The sequence below is a fragment of the Pelophylax lessonae genome (genome assembly GCF_965119305.1).
Source record: "Pelophylax lessonae genome assembly, chromosome: 5".
Classification (NCBI taxonomy): domain Eukaryota; kingdom Metazoa; phylum Chordata; class Amphibia; order Anura; family Ranidae; genus Pelophylax; species Pelophylax lessonae.
Genome location: NC_138772.1, coordinates 381,272,692 through 381,298,156, shown reverse-complemented (window position 1 = coordinate 381,298,156; position 25,465 = coordinate 381,272,692). Strand labels below are relative to the sequence as shown.

The 25,465-nt window shown below is 43.7% G+C and overlaps 1 protein-coding gene across 7 annotated transcripts in view; it reads right to left on the bottom strand.

Moving 5' to 3' along the window:
* Positions 1-25,465, bottom strand: part of SPIRE1 (spire type actin nucleation factor 1) — a 294,445-nt gene that overhangs the window by 29,265 nt on the left and 239,715 nt on the right. For 2 of the 7 annotated variants that reach the window (XM_082258304.1, XM_082258306.1), the window contains 4 exons: positions 17,700-17,790; positions 15,015-15,157; positions 4,380-4,553; positions 1,007-1,039 (listed from right to left, as the gene is read on the bottom strand). In XM_082258304.1, coding sequence (XP_082114430.1) covers positions 1,007-1,039; positions 4,380-4,553; positions 15,015-15,157; positions 17,700-17,790 — 441 coding nt within the window. The remainder of the gene's footprint in view (positions 1-1,006; positions 1,040-4,379; positions 4,554-15,014; positions 15,158-17,699; positions 17,791-25,465) is intronic. The other 5 variants (XM_082258305.1, XM_082258307.1, XM_082258309.1 and 2 more) reach the window with 3 other exon arrangements.

Here is a 25,465-nt window from a genome sequence, read left to right as displayed (position 1 = left end):
ATGGACATGAAAAGGGGTGTGTGTGTGTGTATGTGTATGGACATGGGAAGGGGTGTGTGTGTGTGTGTGTGTGTGTGTGTGTGTATGGACATGGAAAGGGGTGTGTGTGTGTGTGTGTGTATGGACATGGAAAGGGGTGTGTGTGTGTGTGTGTGTATGGACATGGAAAGGGGTGTGTGTATGTGTATGGATATGGAAAGGGGTGCGTGTATGTGTATGGATATGGAAATGTGTGTGTGTATGTGTATGGATATGGAAAGGGGTGTGTGTATGTGTATGGATATGGAAAGGGGTGTGTGTGTGTGTGTGGCTATGGAAAGGGTTGTGTGCGTGTATGGCTATGGAAAGGGTTGTGTGCGTGTGTGTGGATATGGAAGGTCAGTGGGTATGGAAGGTGTTTTTTTTTTTTGCAGTTCTGTGCTGTGATATCACTTGCACTGTGCTGATACTCTAGCTAGAAGGTATCCATTCAAAATAATGGACTGCGTCTAGTCAAGGGAACAAGACAATGAAAAAAAACACAGAATTTTAAAATTTCCCCCCTTTATAAATAGGCTCTTAGATATGTTACAGTAATATGTTGACACCAATGTCACCACAGAATAAAATTCTCTCACTTCAATAGGAAATCAGGACAAGAGGCTGATCATCTTTATACATCTAAATGAAAGGCAGAACAAGGCTGTGCAAATGGTCAAAATGGCATCTTCAAAAAACAAGTCCTCCACGACTTTTTCAGCTCTGTGCCCTTAAAGTGCTGTAAGACTGTTCTGCCTTTAAATTAGACATGGTGATGCTGATATTCAACTAACACACCAGGAAAACATTAGCATTTATGGATCTCCATTATCTGGAAATATACCCAATTAAATATTAACTCATATAGTGCTGGAGAACAAATGTAATCACCTCAAACAAAGGCGCAATCCAATACCACAGGAGTTAAAAGGTGGAAAAAGAAAATCACCCTGGTTAATTTGTACATGGTATCCTTAAAATAACATACCCCTTGGGGTACATCCGTGATCTGGAGTGTCGCCTCCTTTCAGGAAAAACAATATGCAATAAGATGTGGCGCTGTGTTGTCATAAAATGTAACACAAACTGAGAAAATCGAGTGAATTACATTACAGATTCATTTTAGGCACCATTTGTATAAATCAGCTGTAGGATCTTTTGAAATATGATTATGGATGCATTGATAAACTTACTGTGTAGTATGCTCATGAGAATGTTATTGAAAGGTCTTTACAGTACCAGATGTGGTTTCTTCGAAGACCACCAATCAGGACACAACAGTGAAATTGTCATTCTTTTTCTAGAATATAGCTCTCCCTTAACACAGAGCACTCATTAAAAAAGGGAAGGCAATTCTACTAAGTTTTTGGGGCTTTTGAGAAAATGTATACACTTTATGTACATGTAGAATAAGTTAAAAGGAAGTAAAATTGTCAAATTAGGCACATATCTTTAGATCATGCGTATATTCTTTTATTATAAATGTGCATATTTGTGGCAACAAAAGTAGCTCATTTATATTTCTGTAAGCTAAATTTCAGGTTTTTCTTGTGCATAGCTACATGGTCCAACTTGGATCAATGTACAGTAAGTATGCATTTTCGGTCTTCCAGGTGCCCTGCTGCATAGTGAACACTGGGGGTAGCTTGCTTGGCCATTCACAGAGTGCCTTGCATTTTTCTCTCCGATAAGATGAGGTGGAAAGCTGGGGAGGTGACATCTTGATCTCCTCCTTGTCAAATCAAAGAACACCTTGCAATAATTGAGAAAAAGGCAAAACGTCCTGGGAATGACCCCCTTGCTGAGTAGGCAACACCTGTGTACACTATGCAGCAGGGCATGCACTTGCACAGGACTTGGAAAATTTTGGCAATCATTGTAGTAACGGGGACTACTACAGTGATTATCCATTTCCACAGAGACCCCACAGGTATGGCATACTTACATTTGTCCAAATATAGTATATAATATTGTTTCTTACATGGCTCTGGTTGGGTAAGTGTTTTTTCATTGGAAAATATACTGCATTAAGGCATTCTCACCTAATGCCAGGGTGAATTGTGCTAGATCATTTGTGATTTTTTTTGCATTTACTGCCTTTCCTAAATACATCTATAAGTAGATACTGAAGAGTTGAGGCAGTCACAGGAATTTACAGGAGTAGCCTTTACTTAATGCTCACTAAATTGTTCAGTAGGATGTAGCCCACATTTCTCAAGACTGCAACCCACTAATAGGACAGAATGCATTAAGCGTTACCTTAAGGGCTAATTCATACTATCTATGGTGACCTGGATTAATCAGCACTATACAGATTACTGCAAGGGCACATAGAAAACAATTATTCCTATGTGCCCTTTTCATACCGCAATTGAGTGCTGATTTGTGGTATGGCACCCTATGGAAAAGAGCAGACATGTTGCATTTTCCCACAGCAAACTGCACTGTTGTACAGACTTGAATTAGGTGTCGAATTGTGACACTAAAATATAGTTAAGAAAAAAGTGCAATGCATCGAAACAGCGCATTGCACCGTCACTCACCAGACTTTAGAGCAGGCATCGTTAAATGACAGACTGAGGTCCGGATACGGAGTCACCGTCCCATCTGGACAGCTGAAGCAGCGCCATTTAGGATGTGATTCTTTCTTCCTACCTCCACTGCTGTCACTATCACAGTAGAAAGTGGTAGACACACAGTTGGAGGCCCTGCAGCACTAGATGAAGGCAGAGCGCTGCCGAAAATTTTTTTTTAAGTATTGATATTGCTGCTGTGCCTCCCACTCTGTGTGCCCAAGTAAGGTAGGAAGAGGCAGAGCTGTGATGTGAAGAAGGGGGCCAGAGCTGCAGGGGGGTATTTTGTGATGTGAAGGAAGAACAGAGCTGCAGAGAGCTGAGATGTGAAGGGGGGCAGAGGACACTACTGTGAAGAGGGATTCAGAACACTGCTGAGCAGGGGAAACTGAAGAGGGGATTGTAATGTACAAGGGGACTGAGGAAACGGACGTAAAAACATGATCATGAAATAAAGGAAGGGGGCTGTGATGTGAAGGATCTGAGTCATTCCACACACATACTACGCTATTCGGACCTCTGTTGGAATAAAATTTTACTTATTGGACTTCTGTGAATTTTAATTCAGTACCCCTGCTTTAGAGGAACAGTAGCCCACATGCTAAACGCTATGTCTGAATATTCCTGTGAGTGCCTCATATCTGCATCAATACATCTACATATTGAGTTGCACCCAGGTTCATTGATATAGCCCAATTGTGTCCTGACTTTCATCTTTCCTTTACATTCGATTTTTTCTTAATGGGATAGTAGTGAGGAAGTTGGAGCATCAAACCTTTTTAAAGTATAACAAACCTGTGCTGAACAGCAGAAATCATCTGTTATAATGCAGCAGATACTTCACTGGTTGAAATTCCTCATAAGTAGTACTATATCAAGCTGCTAATTTATGTATTTTGTTCAAATAGGGGAAGAAGGAACGGCGGGCACTTCCAGGGTATAAAAACAGCTCCCTTATTGAAAAAAATCGTTAAAATGGTAGACATGCTATACACACTCAACCCACAGCAGGTCAGCAAATGATTAAGCACAGGAGCGTTTGCTGAACCTCTTTGGGTTGAATGTGTATGGTATGTCTACCATTTTAATGATTTTTCAATAACGGAGATGTTTTTATTCCTTGGAAGTGCCACCATTCCTTCTTCTTCCATCTGCATGGTCATGGCTGCAGATCCAGGCAGGCACCCAGGAATTTATGGCAGCCTAGGATCTCACAGGTCAGCCATTGGAGCGGTGCATACCCCATTCATCTCCTCCATGTTTATTCAAGCTTGATTGTGAAGTGCACAAATACTTACTGATGATATTTACACAGATAGTATAAAAAGGAATTATTCAGAAAAGACAAATAAGGGATGCCCGGGATTGAAGCGGATAGATCAAATGCTAATGTTTTTTTTATTTTAAATAATTTAAATGATTTTCAAGGACTACACAAACTTTATGCAACATCATTCTCAGAATCCAACTATGCCTGTAACGGATGGGCCATCGGTAGACGCAGTGCCCAGAACACGTTTAATAAGTATCTGGATGGCTAAATGCAGGGTTGATAATGATGTTGCTGTATCAGTTTGTTGTCCTTTAGCACATTAATTACATTTATTACATTATGCAGCATGATTGGAGCAGGCAAAAAAGAAATCACACAGAGTTCCCCACTGTGAAATCACTAAAGAAAAAGGCGCGGATGCTGCAGCTGGTCACATGGCAACAGCTGAAGTACCACTCCTACCCAGGAGGAAGAGATTGATTGCCAGATCAAAACTGAAGATGAAAGAGGCAAACCTGCGGGGCTCTCCACCTGCTGGCATAAGCTCGCTCAAACAGATAAAACATAGCCCCTGCCGCCCCAAAAATGGCTGCTTCAAAAGGATGAGAGCCCAACAAAGAAGCTGTGTGAATGCTGGAAAATGGTGGTCGCAAAGTCATCCTTGGAAAGAAACTGGTGATCCTAGGAACCTGAATAATAAACAGGGATGAGGTTGAAGGGTATGTTTCCTATTGACTAGACATCCTTTAAAGGAAACTAAGTAACGCCAAAGTCAAAGAGGAGCAAAATTATCCTTTGATTCCACATTTGAAACGGAGTGTTCATGTTTACACCTAAAAGAGTTGGTTTTATCACTATTAAAATCGAATAAATACATTTCTTTTCCATCACATAACCAAAACGATTGCGTTACTATATATTTTTCTAATACCATACACCACCCACAGGAGGGCAGCAAACCTCTTCTCACTGCTCATGACAATTTACATCTAATTCCAATACTGAAGGAAGAATGGTATTCATGGTTAACCGACACTTAATGATAATAGGTAAATAAAAGCAAAACTGAGAGAACTGATCACTTAACACACTTGTATCCTTCAGCTTTTACTAATCTGATGTTTTCTGCATATGGTATTTATATTATACAGCTGAAAACAAAACTGATTTAAACACTTCAATCTAATGGCCAGTTTACAAAAGGGAAGTACAGTACATAGATGCAGTGAAATCATCTTACAGCTATTTACATACTTGTGACTTGTTAAAAGTTGCACACACCCGATGGTACAGGTTTCTTTTGCAGCAACGACATCACATATACACTGGTGTTTCCCAAATCTCGTACAGTTATGTCCTAACAATTATAATTTTTGCTGTGTTTCTAACCTACCTGCATTAAGAATATATTTCCGAGTTCCACGGGCTACAACACTGCTAGATCCGTGCTGACTGGCAGTGTGCTTTCCTGACCAGGAACTCATGAAAACTTCATTCTGCTCCTAGCACTCTTTCTCTTGAGAGAGTCCATGTCTAATAATCACCTTGCATTTATGAATTCTGCTGGTTAAACAAACATGCTCCCAATAGCAACTGCCAATTATAACTCATTCTACAGTTAGTCTATACAGAATATTCTCTGAAAAGGCTATCACAGTGTACCTGCATTGGCACAAGCTGCACATTTTAGTAAACACAGTTACACTATATTATCAAAAGTTTTGGGAAACCTGCCTTCACATGCACATGAACTTTAATGGCATCCCAGTCTTGGTCCATAGGGTTCAATATTGAGTTGGCCCACCCTTTACAGCTATAACAGCTTCAACTCTTCTGGGAAGGCCGTCCACAAGGTTTAGGAGTTGGTCTATGGCAATGTTTTAGCATTCTTCCAGAAGCTCATTTTTGAGGTCAGGCACTGGGGTTGGACGAGAAGGCCTGGTTCGCAGTCTCCACTCTAATTCATCCCAAAGGTGTTCTATTGGGTTGAGGTCAGGACTCTTTGCAGGCCAGTAAGGCTCCTCCACCCCAAACTCGTTCATCTATGTCTTCATGGGCCTTGCTTTATGTACTGGTTCAAATCATTTGGTGAAGGGGGGGGGGGGGATTATGGTGTGGGGTTGTTTTTTTAGGGGTTGGGGTTGGCCCGTTCGTTCCAGTGAAGGGAACTCTTAAGGCGTCAGCGTACCAAGACATTTTGAACAATTTCATGCTCCCAACTTTGTGGGAACAGTTTGGGGATGGCCCCTTCCTGTTCCAACATGACTTTGCACCAATGCAAAAAGCAAGGTCCATAAAGACATGGATGAGCGAGTTTGGGGTGGAGGAACTTGACTGGCCTGCACAGAGTCCTGACCTCAACCTGATAGAACACCTTTGGGATGAATTAGAGCCGCCTTCTTGTCCACATCAGTGCCTGACCTCACAAATGCGCTTCTGAAAGAATGGTCAAACATTCCCATAGACAAACACCTAAACCTTGTGGACAGCCTTCCCAGAAGAGTTGAAGCGGTTATAGCCGCAAAGGGTGGGCCAACTCAATATTGAAGACTAGGATGCCACTAAAGTTCATGTGTATGTCAAGGCAGGCGTCACAATACTTTTGACAATATAGTGTATAATAGATACAGCTGCAAAGATCTGGATCTTTTACCCTCCCCCAAAAAATATAAACTATGAATTTCTGTTGTATGGTCTGACATCAAATCAGCCAATCTGGATAATTTTTATATATAAACGGTGACCGATGCACCATCAGCAACTAAAGGCTGTATTATTTATTAAACTGATCCTCTGCAATGGGTACTTTAATTGACCCCACTATATAGTGCCCTTCACTGGTTTTAAAGAAAGAAAAAACAAATGAACATTGTATAAGCATTAATAATTAGTGTTCATAATCTAAAAAGTAATTAAATGAGTTGTAAAGTCAGAAGGGTTTTTATCTTAATGCATTCTTTGCAATAAGATAAAAATCCTTCTGGGTGTAACAGCCTCCCTTCGCCCCCCTAATACTTACCTGAGCTCAATCTCTCTCCAGCGATGTCCCCTAGTCCCTCGGCCGTCCGGGACTCGCTCTCCTGATTGGCTGAAACACAGCCGTGGCACCATTGGTTACCGCAGCTGTCAAAGTCAGTTAGCCAATCAGGAGAGAGAGGGGGCGGGGCCGAACGACAGCTCCCTGTCTGAATAGACAGACAGAGCTGCAGCTCGGCTCGGGTGCCCCCAGAGCAAGCTGCTGTGGAGGCACTTGATAGGAGGGAGGGGCCAGAAGCAGCAAAGAGGGACCCAAGGAGTGCCCTGTGCAAAACTAACTGCACAGAGGAGGTAAGTATAACATGTTTGTTATTTAAAAAGAAATTAAAAAAGAGACTTTACAATAACTTTAAATGAATTAATTAAATGTAGTATAATTTTTATGTAGGTAACAGATGACACAAGAAGGATCATAAAGAACCCATGGTTATTCTCTGAAAGATTAGTGCAATTTACTGTAAAATAAATGTCCCAATGCAAACATTGATGGACCCATTCAGTAGTTAGGAATGTGCTGCAACCCAATCCAAACAGATTTCACATTCTAAGACCTCTTGCACACGGCAGCTTGAAAAATCGGATTTTTGTAAGATCTTACCGTAAAATCCTTTTCTCTTAAGCTCATTGACAGACGTAGTCTTCTTGATTCACAAGAACTGGGTTATGTTGTCTCCGCAGGAGCAGGACTAGGCAGAAAGAAAAAACGTTCTGGCTCCACCCTAGGGGCAGTCCCTGAGGGTATATCCTCCCTCTCTCTGCTACAAGGCATCAGTTCTGTCACAAAGCAGCAACAGAGAATTTAACCCAACCCAACTCAATGATAGAGGGGCGGGTACTACGTCTGTCAATGAGCTTAAGAGAAAAGGATTTTACGGTAAGATCTTACAAAAATCCGATTTTCTCTGTCGCTCATTGACAGACGTAGTCTTCTTGATTCACAAGAACTGGGACATCCAGAAGCAGTGCCACAAATGAGGGGTGGGATTGACCGAAATCAAAATCCAATCTAGAAGGCCCAACCGGTGCCAAACTAGAAGTTTTAAAGGCTCATTATAAACAAAGAATGAGACTCAAATGAAAATTTCCAACGGAAAAAAACCCTCGAGGCAGACCACTGGTCTCCTCAAATGGCAGCCTGCAAAACCTTGCGGCCAAACGAGGCATCAGACGATGCCATTACATCAACTTTATAATGTTTTGTAAAGGTATGCACCGACGACCAGGTAGCCGCCTTGCACACCTGGACCACTGACGCCTGATGGCGAAAGGCCCATGACGCACTAAGTGCCCGAGTGGAGTGCGCCTTAACAGGGAACGGGGGCTCCCGACCCTTAATAGAATAAGCCTGTACCACCGTCTGTCTGATCCATCTGGAAATAGTCGCGGCAGATGCAGGCAACCCCTTTTTGGGTCCATCCGGGATCACAAAAAGTGAATCCGTCTTGCGAAACGAGTCTGTCGTTTTCAAGTATACCCTGATCGCCCGGACCACATCCAAGGAGTGTAAAGCAAACTCCCGAGGATGACTGGGCTTAGGACACAGGGAAGGTAATACAATTTCTTCATTTAGATGAAATTCTGAAACCACTTTTGGTAGGAAGGATGGGTTCGGACGAAGAACCACCTTATCTCTATGAACCACCAGATATGGGGAACGACAAGATAAAGCGGCCAGTTCTGACACTCTGCGTGCAGAAGTAATAGCCACCAAGAAGGCCACCTTCTGGGACAACGTAGGTAGAGGAATCTCCCTAATATCTTCAAAGGGAGGTTTCTGAAGAACCGACAATACTAATTTAAGATCCCAGGGTGGTAACGGCGCGCGCACTGGCGGAGCCAGATGTCGCACCCCCTGGATGAAATTCCGCACCAAGGAATGAGTAGCCAAAGGCTTCTGAAAGAAGATAGCTAATGCTGAGACCTGACCCTTGATAGTACTCAAGGCCAGTTTCTGCTCAACCCCTTGTTGCAGAAAAGCTAATATTCGACTAACCGAATAAGACCGTGGGCGGAACCCCAAAGGTTCACACCATGCAATGTAGGACTTCCACGTGCGATGATAAATCTTTCTGGAAGTCGCTTTCCTTGCTTTAACTAGAGTAGGAATAACTGAAGCTGACAATCCCTTGTCCTTCAGCACATGGGTCTCAATAGCCAGGCCGTTAAAGCCAGCGATCGTAAAGCAGGATGGAAGATCGGTCCCTGAGACAGTAGATCCTCCCTGAGAGGAAGTCTCCACGGGACGTCCGCCACCAGTCTGACAAAGCTGGCGTACCAAGCTTGGCGAGGCCAGTCCGGAGCTACCAGGATTACTGGAATTCCTTCCTCCTCTATCCTGCGAAGAAGTCTTGGCAGTAACCCGAGAGGAGGGAAGGCATACATTAGCTGGTATTGCCCCCACGGGGCGATCAGTGCGTCTGCGGTCTCTGCTAGAGGATCGCGGGAGCGAGCCACGAATCTCTGTACTTTCCTGTTGAATCGTGATGCCAACAGATCCACATCCGGGGTGCCCCAACGTAGGCACAACTGGTGGAAAACTTCTGGATGGAGGGACCATTCCCCCTGATCCAGAGTCTGACGGCTGAGATAATCTGCCTGCCAATTCTCCACCCCCGGAATGAACACCGCAGAGATAGCTGGAACAAATCGTTCCGCCCAGCGAAGAATGCAAGCCACTTCTTTGGCCGCTCGGACACTCTTGGTGCCCCCCTGGTGATTGACATAAGCCACGGCCGTGGCGTTGTCCGACTGGATCCGAACCGGGCTGCCCTGGAGCTGCTCGGTCCAGTGAATCAGACAAAGTCTGATCGCTCTCAGTTCCAATACATTTATCGGCAACCTGGATTCTTCCAGGGACCAAAGTCCCTGGACAGATAACTGACCGAGAATTCCTCCCCATCCGGATAGACTGGCATCCGTGGTCACTATCGTCCAATATATTGGCAGAAATGACTTTCCCTGGCTGAGCATCGGAGACCGAAGCCACCAGACCAGAGACTCTCTGGTCTGTTTGCTCAATCGGATCCGATTGTCCAGGGATTCCGGATTCCGATTCCATCTGAGAAGAATCTCTTGCTGAAGAATTCGGGTATGGGACTGGGCAAATGGGACTGCTTCGAAGGAAGCCACCATCAACCCCAGAACCCTCATGCAAGTTCGAAGAGAAGACCAGCTGTTGGATAGTAACAACTGGACTGCTGATTGAATCTTCCGGAGTTTCCCTACCGGAAGGAAAACTCTTGACCTGACTGTGTCTAGAATTAGACCCAGATATTCAAGCCTCTGGGTGGGAACCAGAAATGACTTTTGCTAGTTCACCAGCCACCCGAATTCCTGTAAAGAAACTATAGTAATTTCTATATTCTGTAGCAGGGTCTGAGGAGACTCTGCATGAAGCAGGAGATCGTCTAGGTAACCTAGAATCGATATGCCTCTTTGGCGCAGTAGTGCCAACATTGGGGCCAACACCTTCGTGAAGACCCGAAGGAGCCGTGGCGAGACCGAAAGGTAACGCCACAAACTGATAGTGGTTCTCTTCTACGGAAAAGCGTAGAAACCGCTGATGTCCTGCGAAAATGGGAATGTGGAGATAGGCGTCCTTGATGTCTATGGACGCTAGGACATCCCCTGAATGCAGGAAGGCTGCTACTGTGCGAATGGATTCCATCTTGAATTTCCTTATGTTGAGAAAGGAATTGAGTGCCCTTAAGTCCAGAATTGGACGCACTTTGCCCTCTTTCCTGGGTATTGTAAATAGGTTTGAATAAAACCCTTGAAAACGTTCTGTCCAAGGAACGTGGACTACCACTCCTTGTTGTAGTAAATCCGTGACTGCTCTCCGCAGATCTTCTAAACGATCCGGGGATAGTCGGATATTGGAAGGGAAGAATCGCGCCGGTGGGAGAGATCGAAACTCGATCTTGTACCCTGACCTTATGACTTCGCAAACCCACTTGTCCGGGATTCTGGAAAGCCATGGATCCGGGAACCGGCGAAGACGTCCCCCCACCCCAATTATGGGTGGGGGCGCACCTTCAGGCTTTGGACGATTTATCTTCAGGTCTGGAGGGGGCGGGCTTTTGCTTGCCCGACCAACGTCCCCTGAAGCCTCCTGAAGGAGCTTTGGAGGACTTAATTTTTTCACCCGCGGGACGAAAAAACTTTTTGTGAGCAGAGAAAGAAGGCCCTCGTCTTTGACGAGTTCCTTTACCCTTAACATTTTGCGGTAAAAAGGTGCTCTTTCCTCCCGTGAGATCCTTAATGATCTCATCTAAGTTGGCTCCAAATAAACGCTCTCCTAAAAAGGGGAGATTAGCCAATGCTTTTTTGGAACCTTGGTCGGCTAACCAACCTTTTAGCCACAGTGTATGCCTGAGAACCACTGCTGAAACTGATGCTCGCGCCAATAATGGAGTGGCGTCTAACGCCGCATCACACACAAACTGTTACCCCTGTATCATTTGTTCCAACAAATCTGATACCGCCTGAGGGACCTCTTCTAAGTCCTGGCGTAACCACTTGGTCCATTCAGTTACAGTCTGCGAAACCAGACCAATAGCAATTATTGGTCTGAAAGCTGATCCAATCAAGGAAAACATGGTGCGAGACATAGCTTCTATCTTGCGATCCACTGGATCTTTAAAAGACGGAGCGTCTTCTAAAGGAATAACCGTGGCTTTATTCAATCTAGCAATTGGTGAATCCACCACAGGTGGTTCTGTCCATTTCTTAATGAGGGTTTCCTCAAACGGATAACGCCTGTTAATGCGTTTAGAAATAGCAGAGGTGCGTTTTGGCAGACTCCATTCTTCTTTGATTGGATTGCCAAAACATTTGGGCAATGGAAAAACCTTCGCCACTTTCATGCGTTTTTTAGTCCCAAAAGGGATTTCAGTTTCAGCTATTTCCGACGGAATACCCTGTAATCTTAAGGTTTCAATACAATGAGTGCGTTTACCAACGCTTCCTCTCGGGCTATGGCTGATGCCGAAACATCCTCCTCACTGTCTGAAGAGACAGTACCCGAGACACCAATCCCAGATGAAGTACCTGCAACTGCAGAAATAGGCTCAGAGTCTGAATCCGAAGTTTCAGATAATAAGGGGTTAGGCGGGGGTCGCTTTCTTGCGCCCTGTCCCTGACAAGCCACTTCCACCCGGGACACAAAAGTTTCCATAATAGCTGCATAATAGCTGACAATGATTCAACCGTCAGTGGGGTGCTGGAGGATCCTGCAGACACCTCGAGGGGATCCGGTGGAGATACATGAGTGGCAGGGTCCATGTTAATTCAGGACACCTCTGCCATAAAAAACAAAAAACTTTTTTTTTTTTTTTTTTTTTAAATCAAAAAAATACCTCTTTTTTTTTTTTTTTTTTTATGTGTCTCCCCCTAGCGCAATAGCGCCCCTCAGAGTACCTGCTTCTCGATCCCCACAGAGAGAGAGAGGGACCCCCAAGGCTCACCACCCGATGCAGAGAAGTTTCCAACCAACTGCAGTCAGCGTCTGTCTTTTACAGACTGGAAAGAGCTGTGTTCGTTTTCCCGGGTAGAAGGACGTGGCTCCGCCCCCTGTGTACGCCTTCCGGCATTCCCAGCTCTCCACGAGGTAGCTGGGCTCATCAAACATGGCCGCCCCCATACAGGAGACAATAGGCACCTGGTCTACGGCAAAATGGCGGCGGACCGCCGAAATCGTTTTTCCCAGCACATCCACCTGCATCTCTGCTAAGTGGCGGTTTATCGATCTGCAGGAGGTACACTACAATTAAGGTAGGATTATACCTCCTATGTCTGCTGTAATACTACAGTCTGCTGGGTAGAGTGTTAGCTCTCAAACCAAGTCCACTTCCCACCAAACACATGCTGTATTTACAAGGGGGACTTTTAGTGTCAGATATATACTGACCATGTATGGAGGGGCCCATAATACATACTGCCTCATAACGAGGAAAAAAGGGAACGTTTACTCACCATACCAAACCGACAGGCACCCTCTCTTCACAATACCCTCTCCACCGGGGTGGGGGGTTGTGGACCACTCCGGACGCCTTGACTCTCTGGTTCCTGGCGTCCAAGCGAGACTTTTAACTCGCAAGGTCAGTCCCTCCAATGGGACTCCGTCGCGGCCGACCCAGCGCGGAGCTCTGGTCTGCACGCGCTCGTAGGCAGAAACCGGGGTGACCACTGGATCTCAACATCCAGCCCGTCGCCCGGCCCCGCATACTTACTTGAATGTGTCGCGGCCGACCAAGCACAATGCAATGGTCTGCGCGCGCTCGTAGGCCGGCTGGGGTGACCACTAGTGTCGTCCAGTCCGGCGTATTTGCTTGAAAATCTCACAGGAAAAACACTGGAGAAAACTGCCTAAAAAATATTTTTTCTAAGAAGAAAATCTTGCCAGGACCCAAAAGATCCCAGCAAGGAACTTAGGTCCTTACTCCTGACCAGACAGAAAAAAACTGATGCCTTGTAGCAGAGAGAGGGAGGATATACCCTCAGGGACTGCCCCTAGGGTGGAGCCAGAACGTTTTTTCTTTCTGCCTAGTCCTGCTCCTGCGGAGACAACATAACCCAGTTCTTGTGAATCAAGAAGACTACGTCTGTCAATGAGCAACAGAGAAAGCTCAGTACAGCGTTTTTTTTTTTTTTACTGATCTAAAATGCAGCCTATTGTTTACAACATGCCTGTACACACAGGCGCATAAACAAGTGCTGTGTATTTTTGGGTAAAAAAAAAAAAAAAAATAGAAAAATGTGCATTCTCGGTCAGTATTTTGCACCAGTACGTGCAAATACGCACATATGAGCATAAATATTAATAAATTTTTCCTAGGAATATATTGTGAATGCCCGTGCCTGCATATATGCACAATCGCGCATATATATTCGCAAATACCCACAAAACAAATGCCTAATTTTATTTCTAAAAAGCAGATGCTCAATCATCAGTAGCATGTGCAAGAGGCCTCTCTTTATAGGTGAGGTAGAGTCGACAAACTGTAATGAAGTAGCTGTAATAAGAGAAATATGGGGGATACCCTTTCTGAAAATGTTAGCTGCTGTACTGTCCGGCTTCAATTGTTTTTTGAGTCACTGACCCAAAACAAGCAAGAAGGTAAGGAATATTAGAGAAACATGAGGTTTTTAGTATTTTTTTTTTTTTTAATTGAAAAAATAGGGGGTACCCACGCGCTATCACACTCCACAATATTGGCTCAAGAGAATAGGCGCAAACACCAAAGATGACAAATTCCTATGTCAAATAAACAGTATTACAAAGGAAAGATAGCGCAGCACTATTTTCCCTTTGTAATACTATTTTTTTTTATGTTAACAATTTTATAGAGAGTCCCGATTTTTATAACTTGCATAAAATTTTCATTTAAAAAGAAAACATTAAGGGCTTGTGTACACATGCGATAGAGTGGCGGTAAAGCCCTGTGGTTGGGCTACGTTTTTACTATCCATCAACCACTCCCACTTTTGCTATACACAGGTAACATCCAGGGGTGTAAACATGCAGGTGTAAACTAGCACTAAAAGTAATCCGGTCATCAAACCAAACAAAAAAAACACAGTTGTTGATCTTGTCCTACAAAGTTTATTTGCAAGGCTGTTATATGAAGCCCCTGGCTGGAAGACACATGATAAAAATCGGTAAGGTAAGAGAGATGGCAGAATTTTTGATCTGCATGCTTGTCTTGTTTAGTGACTCAAAGGCTTGAAGCAAGAGGGACAAAATGGCAGCCAGGCCATTGGCTTTTGTTTTTTTAAGAAAGATTAGCAGCCATCAAAAGTACCTTTGATGGCCCATGAGCCGTAACCAAATTATTTACTATGGGCACATAATTCATGTTTACCTTTTTTTTTTTTTTTTTTTTAACTGATGAGCAAAATGTATACTATACTTGCAAATTCCACTAACCAACGGTGGTCTTGTGACTCTCTTGCCACACATTATATTGTGGCACCAGCTTCTGCAGAAGCCTTGGTTGAACTGGATGGACTTGTGTCTTTTTTCAACCTGAAAATGAGCTTTTTTTTTATCTTTCCCTTTCATATCCACGGGGATATGAATAGCAGTCGCATAATATAGATTACATTGTACTTACCAAAGATCTGGAGCTTTGTCGAGTTGGCGGTAGAAACTGCCTAACATTGGTTGGTGTCTCTTTCTCTATGGAGTGGCGCCTCTGTGGAGCTTGCCGTCTCTCCGGTTGTGGCGTAGAGGAAATTGGCAGGAACCTGGGTGGTGCTGATGGAGAAAAAAATGCTTAAATGTAATAACTAATAAATAACTGCTACATAGACTACTTACATTAACACCATTTATAGACTTATTTGTATCTATAGATTACTAAAATATTGATTAAAGAATGAGTGGTGGCCAGGTCACTGCTAGGCGGGCAGAACAGAATGATCTGAGCTGCTGAAAACAGTAGCAATTGTATTTCTGTTGTAAAATTTGAGGATGACTTGCTCCACAATGACTGTGGATACAAAAATAATATAGGGCTGGTTTAAATGCTCATTTACTGCTAGTTAAGTATATGTAAATATGCTTCAAAGACCTAACCCAGCACAGCTGGTGGAAGATGTCTTGCCTCCTAAGGACACTGGGCTAAACCTGCTGGCTGAACAAATAAAATTGAAGCATATATGGGCTGTCGTAGACAGTCATGGGAGAAAATGTCCTAACTTGAAAACATTCTCTTCTATTCCTGTTCTGGTGTTGACTCATAATTTAGATTTTATTACTTTCAGCTCCAATGGCAAAGGTTATGACAAATAAAGAGGGTGAAGCTCTCCAGCGGGGACATAGACAACAATAAAAATCTGTTAGGGGTTCTAACTTTTCCCCACGCTATCCAAAACAGGGGGAACGTTTTTGATTTTAGATAAACATTATGGACACTGCTTTCAGATGTACCAAACTTGTGTTTTTGAAGGCAAATATAGGCACCTTCTACCAGAACACTGGTCAGGAGAATGAAAATAGGTTTTAATTTTGATTCACAAAACTACCAGTATTATCTTTAAAAAAGGTACAGGAAAGAAAGTCCTCCTTCACAGGACACTCTAAAGCAGGCCATAGGAGTCATTTTTTTTTTTCGTTCCAAAAAAAAAAGGAAGACTGGATTGCATGTAGACGGGGGAATCTTCCCTGCTGAGCTATTGTATTCTGAAAGCGGGGAGACTTTGCCACCGTCTGAATACACTTATCAGTGCTGCCGGCGGAGCTAAACTAGCGGGACAAATCCACCAGGCTGGTTGTACAGAAGTTGATCAGCAGACAGACTTCTGTATACCCAGTCTGAATATACATGGATTGAAATTCAGCCAGTCCTTGCTGAACCAGAAGAATTTTGATCCATGTATGGTCGGCTTAAGACCAGGGGGGGCTCCGCATCTGTCAAGATCAACAAGTAGATTAAATACAGGTGCCTGCTAGATCTTAGGGTTGCTGGAATTTTCAAATTGAAAAGACAGAGGTAAGTTGTAAAAAAAAAAAAAAGCAAAAAAAAAAAACAAAAAACAAAAAACAAAAACAAAATAAACATGGGTTCATTCAGTAACGAGCAGGAGTTCTTCCATTGATCATCATCGCTAGTCTATGGAATTGTACACACATTGACTGCTACCAGATGTGGAAAAATTGGGGATACGATTGAGTTTTCTTGGCAAAAACAATCCTGTAGATTATAACTATGGCCAGAATATTACAAGACTAAGCTTCATGGATTAAAGTTATAGCAAATCCCGACAAGATATCAAATCGTAAGTATTACAATGCTGATAATACAAGCTGTGCATCAAAGTGGCCCTTCAAGTGATAGCATATGGTAACATTGATTAAAAGTCAGCTTAAACAGAACTCCGCCTACACTACACTAAAAACCTGTTAATAATAAATAGGGGGAAAATAAACAATAATACCTAAAATCCATAATATCCGTAATACTGTGCATGCAAAAGATGAAGCGCATTACGTCATGCACTTTAACTCACATACCATTGCATGCATCTGTTGGGGAACTCCCCTACAAACGAATGCAATTTCATATGTTGCATGCCTGAAAAGAGGAGTAGGACATCATGTGCTTCATCTCCCATATGAGCAGTATGACAACACTGAGGTCTTATGAGATCTCGCAACTTGGGTACAAGATTTCTCTGATTGCAATGGTGATGTTTCCCTCCCAGGGGGCATCTGTGCTGAGGCTACGTCACCAATGCCTTCAAGAAAAACCAGGTGGAAGAAAAAAAGGTAATCAAAGCAAAAAAAGAAAAGGGGATTTCACATCTGCATGTTGATGTGAAATTTAGGGAAAGGTCCGCTTTAGGCATGCTGATGAATTTTTAAGATTAAGCTATGGACCTCTCAATAGTAACTTGAGGCAGCAAGAACAGGGCTATTAGAAATATTACGTGTGCAAATCAGCACTTTCAAACTGTGGTGTTGGAAAAATGTGTTGAGAGTTTCTTGGACTGCAAGGACAGCTTAGTCAGCACTCAGGAAAGTAAACCCAGATCATTCACTACAAGAAGTGGTAATGAAACTGATCATCAGTTTGGGCATAATATGAAGCCTGAAACTACTGACAAAACAATTCATGCTGGGACAGATCAAAGACAATAAGAGAGGGGGCAGAGTGTAAAATTGATAGCATTACTGAAATAATAAGTATGAACCTACAAGAGCTGAAGTTGCCAACAGAATGGAATGCTGAAGACCATAAGGTCAAAGAGAGTCAAGGTGGGCCAAAAGCCTACATTAAACGTTGGCATGTACTTACTTTTCTTACCACTGGCACTTGCTGGAGATAAATCTTCAGGCTGAGAAGTGGACACACTACTGCTGCTTGTAGACTTTTGTACTGTATCCTCCTATGAAGAGAAGAAAATAGGATTGTGATTCATACCATATTTTTATCTAAACTAGATTTATAATGTTAACTAGTGTTTGAGTTACCAGTAATATTAGAAGAAAATTAAAGTGAACTAAATGATATTCTTAATTTCCAAATAGCAATCTTTGGACATCCAGTACTTACAGACCCTGTAATCTATTATTCCTGAATTGTTTCTTACTGTCTTTTCTGCCTGTTTTTAACGCCCTCTGTGAGCTCCTAAACCTCCCCCTTTTCCTGGAAAAGAGAAATGGACAGAGGGCGCACCAGCATAGCGCATTATCTTTAAAACAATTTATTGTAATAGGTCGTGGTAACCCAAAGCAGATACTGGAAAAGAGAAATGAACAGAGGGCGCACCAGCCTAGCGCATTATCTTTAAAACTATTTAATGTAATAGACATGTATACACAACATTATACTCACAAAACGATTATGAAACACGGGCAATAATCAATGAGGGACCACCAGGGGTCTCCACTGGGCATCCTCAGCTGCCGCCACGGCCTGCGGCAGCTGAGGATGCCCAGTGGAGACTCCTGGTGGTCCCTCATTGCTTATTGCCCGTGTTTCATAATCGTTTTGTGAGTATAATGTGTATACATGTCTATTACATTAAATAGTTTTAAAGATAATGCGCTAGGCTGGTTCGCCCTCTGTCCATTTCTCTTTTCCAGTATCTGCTTTGGGTTACAATGACCCGTTGAGAGTGGCAGCACAGCCTAAATTTACTACAATTTGACCTGAATCGCATTTTCAGGATACCAGCCGCAAGTCCACCCCTCAAGCGCAGCAGTAATTTGCTCTTTGTACCTCCCCCTTTTCCCCCTGACTTCTGTTTGTTAGGAATGAACAGTGTACGTTCGCTGCAGTCACATAAACGGTTATATGCACACTACAAATCTCTTAATTCATGGTCCCTGATCCATTTCAGGAGCGAGCAAGAGGGGGTGGCTATGTTCCTCAAACAGTGGGGTCATGGAAAAGGAATGTAGCCACCTTATAACAGAAAGTTGGACCACAACAGCGAAAAAAATTAAATAAGAGGAGGCTGAGAGCAATAAAAGATACTTTTTTTTTTTTTGCGTTATTATAGGAATAGATTTTTTCATTTTTTTTTTTTTTTTTTTTTTTAAATCAGTTTAGTTTAATTTTAGCAGTGAAAGAACCTAAAAATCTATCAGCACAAGGACTGGGCCTGCAAATGATGCTGAGTTTTCACGGAAAGGTCATGCAGGACATAGCAGTAATTACAGCATACAACTAAGTGATTGTTTTAGAAGTCATAATAACATATGCTTGTAAATTAGTGAGTATGATATAGATAAATTTGAACACTAACTCCCTCGAGTGCAGTCATCCCAAGCCAAGTACAGTAAAAATATATATATTTTTTTTTAACGGGGCTTTCAGTTAAAGCAATTTGAATATACATAACCTATACAAAGGAAAAAAACGGAAAAAAAAAATAAAAAAACGTATTGATATAAAAAAAATATATAACTACATACAGTAGGTATATTTTCATTTATAGTAAGGCCCCTTTTCACACGAGCGGAACAATCAGAACTATCCATTTTTCAGGCAGACCTGATCGGATCATCCATTACCCCCTACAGGAGTAGGAAACTAGGTAGAAAAAAAGAGATTAACTACGCCTAATGTCAGTCCATGGTGGTATACTCCCCCTCTCTGCTATAGGTCTTCAGTTTTGTAACAAGCAGTATCAGAAGTATCATAACTCCATAGAGGGGTGGATGTTGTTTCCATCAATGAACGCAGAGAAATGGATTTTACAATAAGTCAAAAATCCCATTTTCTCTTTCGTTCATTGATGGACACATCTCTCCAGGATTCTGGAACCAATGGGACATCCCAAAGCAATGCCAAACATAAGAGGTGGGACAAAAAAACAAAACAAAACCCAAGGCTAAACCATAATAGCCAACCAGGTAACAGGAGCTGAACATAAAACAACTGGAGCCCAACCTGAACAATACATCCCCAAAGAGCGAACAGGCCTTCTAAACAGCAGCTTGCTAAATTTTGCTACAAAAGAAGTATCTGCAGATGTCAACACATCCACTTTGTAAATTTTGTGAAAGTGTGAACCGACCACCAGGTGGCTGCCTTGCAAACGTGTGCCATTACAGGGAAAGGAGGAACCTGACCCCTGATCGAATAGGCCTGAGTCCCGATCTGCCTGATTCATTCTGAAATTATCTCAGAATCTTTTCTCGGTTCCTTCGTGACCACAAACAGTGAGTCTGACCCCTGAAAAGACTCCTTAGCTGCCAGATACACCCGAATCGCCGGAACTACATCCAAGGCATGCAGCGCAAATTCCTTCGGATGTTTTGGCCTGGGACACAGGGAAGGCAACACAATGTCTTCATTCAAATGGAAATCAGAGACTACCTTAGGAAGGAAAGACGGACATGGGCGAAGAACCACCTTATATCTGTGGACCATCAAGTAAGGAGTATGACAAGATAACGCAGTCAGTTCTGACACCCTGCGAGCAGAGGTGATAGCCACCAAAAAGGCCACCTTCTGGGACAGCGTAAGCAGGAGAAGCTCCTAAATATTTTCAATGGGAGGCTTCTGGAGAACTGAAAGAACCAAGTTCAGATCCAAGGGCGGCAGAGGAGACCGCACCGGTGGGGTCAGATGTTGAACCCCTTGAATAAAAGTACACACCAGAGAGTGTGTGGCCAAAGGTCACTGAAAGAAGACAGCCAAGGCCGACACCTGGCCCTTGATGGTACCCAAAGCTAATTTCTGCTCAACACCTCATTGAAGGAAAGTCAAAATCTGAACCACCGAAAAAGAACGAGGGTTAACACCAATCTACTCACACCACAAAATGTATGCTTTCCACGTACAATGGTAGATCTTCCTAGGAGGTAGACTTCCTGGCCTTCAGCAGTGTCAGAATAACCGACCCAGGCAAACCTCTATCCTTCAGCACCTGGCTTTCAACAGCCAGACCGTCAAAGCCAGTGACTGTAAAGCAGAATGAAGATTGGCCTTTGGGACAAGAAATTCTGCCGGAGAGGCCGTCTTCAAGGGACGCCAGCCACCAGCCGCACCAGGTCGGCATACCAAGACAGGCGAGGCCAGTCCAGGGCCACCAGAATGACCGAAATCCCCTCCTCCTCAATTCTGCGCAAGAGCCGCGGCAGAACTTGAGAGGAAGGCGTAGATCAGACGATACTGGCCCCACGAGGCCACCAGAGTGTCTGTGGCATCCGCCAGAGGATCCCGTGACCTTGCCACAAACCTCGATACCTTTCTGTTGAGTCGGAATGCCAACAGATCCACCTCAGGGGTGTCCCACCAGAGACATAGTTGATGAAACACGTCTGGATAAAAGGACCACTCCCCTTGGTCCAACGCCTGCCGACTGAGATAGTCTGCCTGCCAGTTTTCCACTCCTGGAATGTGTATGGCAGAGGGGGCTGGAACAATCCGTTCTGCCCACCGGAGAATGCCGGCTACTTCCAGGGCTGCTAACACTCTTTGTTCCACCCTGGTGCTTGACATAAGACACCACTGTGGCATTGTCTCACTGAATCCACACTGGAAGCCCCCGGAGGTGATCTGTCCAGTGATCCAGACACAGCCTGATCGCCCTGAGTTCCAACACACTGATCAGCAGTCTGGACTCTTCCAGTGTCCAAACACCCTGGGTAGAGCTCAGACAGGGACACCTCCCCACCCAAACAGACTGGCATCTGTGGTGACCACTGTCCAATACAAGGGGAGAAAGGATTTGCCCTGTCGTAGAGCTAGAGAGCGAAGCCACCAGAGCGGGGAACCCTGGTTTCCCCGGCTCAGCCGAATCTGAGTATTCGGAGACTTTGGACTCTTGTCCCATTTGACATAGATCTCCCCTTTGCAGGGAACTCGTATGGAACTGAGCAAACAGAACCACCTTGAAGGTAGATACCATCAGGCCCAGCACCCTCATGAAAGTCTGGAGGGATGAACATCTGCGGGACAGCAGGAGATGAATCGCAGCATGCAACCTTTTGGAGCTTGTCACTCTGAACACTCTGGCTAGAGCTGAATCCAGAGTCAGACCCAGATAATCCAATTTTCTGGATAGAATCAGAACAAACTTCTGGTAATTCAGAAGCCAACTGAACTCCCTCAGCGTCAAGAGTGATCTCCACATTGTCCATCAGAGAAGCAGAGGACTCTGCTCGGAAGAGGAGGTAGTACAGGTAGCCCAATACCGCAATCCCCCGCGGACGTAGCAACACCAGAACTGGGGCCAAGACCTTCGCAAAGACCCGAGGAACGAAGGGGAGATCAAAGGGTAACGCCACAAACTGATAATGCTTCTCTCCTACAACAAAACACTGGTGTCGGGCACATATTGGAATGTGCAGGTAAGCATCCTTGATGATGTCGAGAGAAACAATAAAGTTCCCCTGATGTAGAAATGCCACTACCTTGCGAATGGACTCCATTCTGAACTTCTGTACCAGCACAAAACAATTCAGGGCCTTGAGGTCCAGAATAACATACCTTGCCCTCCTTCTTTGGAACTGTGAACAGGTTTGAATAAAAACCCTGAAACTGTTCCGAGAGGCCGAAACCGGGACAATCACACCCTGAAGCAGCAGTTCTTGTACTGCCCCAAAGAGAGCTTGTAATCGGTCCGGGGACAGACACACATTGGAAGGAAAGAACTTTCCAGAGGATAGGAACAAAACTCGATCTTGTAGCCGGACCGTATCACTGGTCTAGAGAATCCAGTTCTCGGCTTGCCAGACCAGGGCAGCTTGAAACCTCCTGAGGAGGACTTGAAAGGTTTTGAACCCTTGCCACAGGACCCTGAGGGAGAAAAAAACTCCTTGTGACCCAAGAAGGATGGACCACGTGGTTCCTTACCCTTCCCAGCCTGCAAAAGAAAGGTGCTCTTTCCTCCTGTGAGACTCTTAATGATGTCATCCAGGGTAGCCCCAAACAGGCGATCGCCCTGAAAAGGTAAATCAATCAGATCAGCCTCAGCATCACTGCCAAAACAGACAGCCGAGAGATTAGGGGAGCCGCATTCAACTGTTCCGCCAATTCAGCAAAGGCAGGGTGAACCTGCTCACCCTCTAGGTCACGGTGCAAAAGTTTAGCCCACTAGGTCAGCGTTTGCGACACCAGATGCAATGGTGAAGACCGGTCTAAGAGCCCAACCAGCAACAGTGAACATATTGCAGACAGCTTTCACTTTTCTGTTAGCCGGATCCTTAACCACTTCCGGACCGCCCGCCGCAGTTTTACATTGCTACTTTGACGTTAAATACCGGAATTATGGCAGCAGATAGCTTTTTGCTAGACCGCCGCTTGAAAGCCACCTCCACCTGGGACACAAAGGACTCCAGGACCACCGTCAATGCATTGATGGACCGCAGCCTCTGAAAGGGGGTCAGGTGGGGAAATGTACTCTAGAGACTCCAGATGGGCACCGCTCCAGACAGGACCTCCTCGCCATCTAAATGGGGGGCTGTCGGCCAGGAGGAATGCTGCAACTCAGGCCGAGACCTTGTAGTATGCAACCTCACGAGGCGTTTAACTCGCAGCGCAGCCCCCGTCCAGTGGGGCGATGTTGCGGTGGACATAGCACAGAGCTGTGGTCTGCGCACGCTCGCTGGCCAGACTGGGGTGACCACTGGATCTAGAATATCCAGCCCGTTGCCCAGTTCAGTAGTTGATTGTAGATTTCATAGGAAAAAAAAAATAGGAGAAAAAAAGCCATTTAAAAGGAAAAAAATTCCAGGACCAAAGATCCCAGCAGGGAACTAGGTCCTTACTCCTGACTAGGCAGAAAAAAACTGAAGACCTATAGCAGAGAGGGGCAGTATACCACCAGGGACTGCCCATAGGCATAGTCAAGCTCTTTTTTCAGTCTAATGTCCTACCCCGGTAGGGGGCAGTATAACCCAATAGTTTCAGAATCCTGAAGAGCTGTGTCTGTCAATGATTGAAAGAGAAATCAGATCAAAGATTTCTGTGATGTCCACTAATTTTTTTGAATCTTCTATTGCATCTATGGTCCTGATGAAGCATATATGTGTGAAATTGTGTTAACCATTCTTTATCTGGTGAAATAAAATGTTAATACCCTCATTGGAGGCCTTGATTAGAGATCTTGGATGTTCGCTTTTATCCCCCCCTCCCCCTATCATCTTTAAACGTCTGCAATTTGCTAATTTTGTATATGTTCTATATGTTTCAGACTGCTGTAATTAAAAGTCCCATAAAACACTATTTGTGTTTAACTGTACTTACCATGGGAGGACAGCATTCAAAGCAACAAGTGTCTATATTTACTCCCATATTCATGCACACTAATTTTATTTTGGTGAAAAACACCTGGGGATATATATTGATGCTCTGAAGGGTTTTTGCTGGTATTTTTTTTTTTATTTTTTCTTCTTGTTTTTGTAAATTCAGAATGTTTTGTGGTCCTTTAGAAGATGGTTAACTTTTGTGGAACATCATTGGAGGGCTTGATGAAGAATGTAGAGAGGGAATGTTGTTTATTTTTAGATTAGAAAAGCTACTAAAAAATGTTTTTTGGCACAAGAGCTATTTCTCCAAACACATTGAGACCCAATTAATACCATTTGGATTAAAGGTACAAATCTTCCCAACCATAATGGAAGTACCAGCTGATCTCAAACAGAAATGAAAACATTTGAACATATGTTCCATAAATATAATGTGTCTATTAATGGAATATTATAGGGAAAAAAAAGGCGGATAGAGAGATTGAGATGCTCTCTACAAAATTATTAGCATTTTCTGAATCAGGGATCTACCTTAAACAAAGCAAATCTAAAAAATCATTTGGAACAACATTATGGTAATATTAGGAGAAAGGAAAATACATTTTCAAGAGATCAGCTAGTCTCCCAAACTGGTAGGGTTTACAAATGGGGCAACAATCACAGTCAAAAATGTTTAAAAAAAATGGTTTATTTGTGAATAAGGCTAAAAAAGATGATGGTAGCAACTCTAACACTTCTTAAACTTTGCATGCTTCCTTACAATCAGGATTGCGACAATCACGCATGCACATTGAGAATCACACTCAAAATAAAGGAGATGGTGATGGGACTTCTAAGAATTTCACGAATACTGGTAAGAAAAAAGATAAACAATGTCATCCTCGAACGATGACTATATAAATAACACTAATACGGAACAGGAGGCATGCTTTGGGTCAAAAGAAACCCTCTCAAATGGTAGTATGAGCATTAAACAGTCATAATTAATGGTGGCTGAAGAACCACACAAAGTAGTATTATTTGAGGGGAAAACCTGCAGAGAGGCTCAAAGGAACAGAGACTGAGGACATCCATCAAAGAGGGTTTAAAACATGGATTATTTGGTCACAAAGAAGTATAATAGAAGATATATGCAATGTTTTGGCAATTATCAACATTCTCATATGAGCTTAAATGTGCATGGAAGCACATTGGATACTTTCAGCTGCCATTGTGGTTTTGCTGGGTGTTAAATGTATCCCTGCACCTTTAGGGAGGAGTGGGCTCTCTCCAGCCTAATCTGCCCTAATTTATCAACTGCTATGTATGCTCCAACTTGGAGCCTCTTAAAACTTACGAGTACAGAACCATATGTAA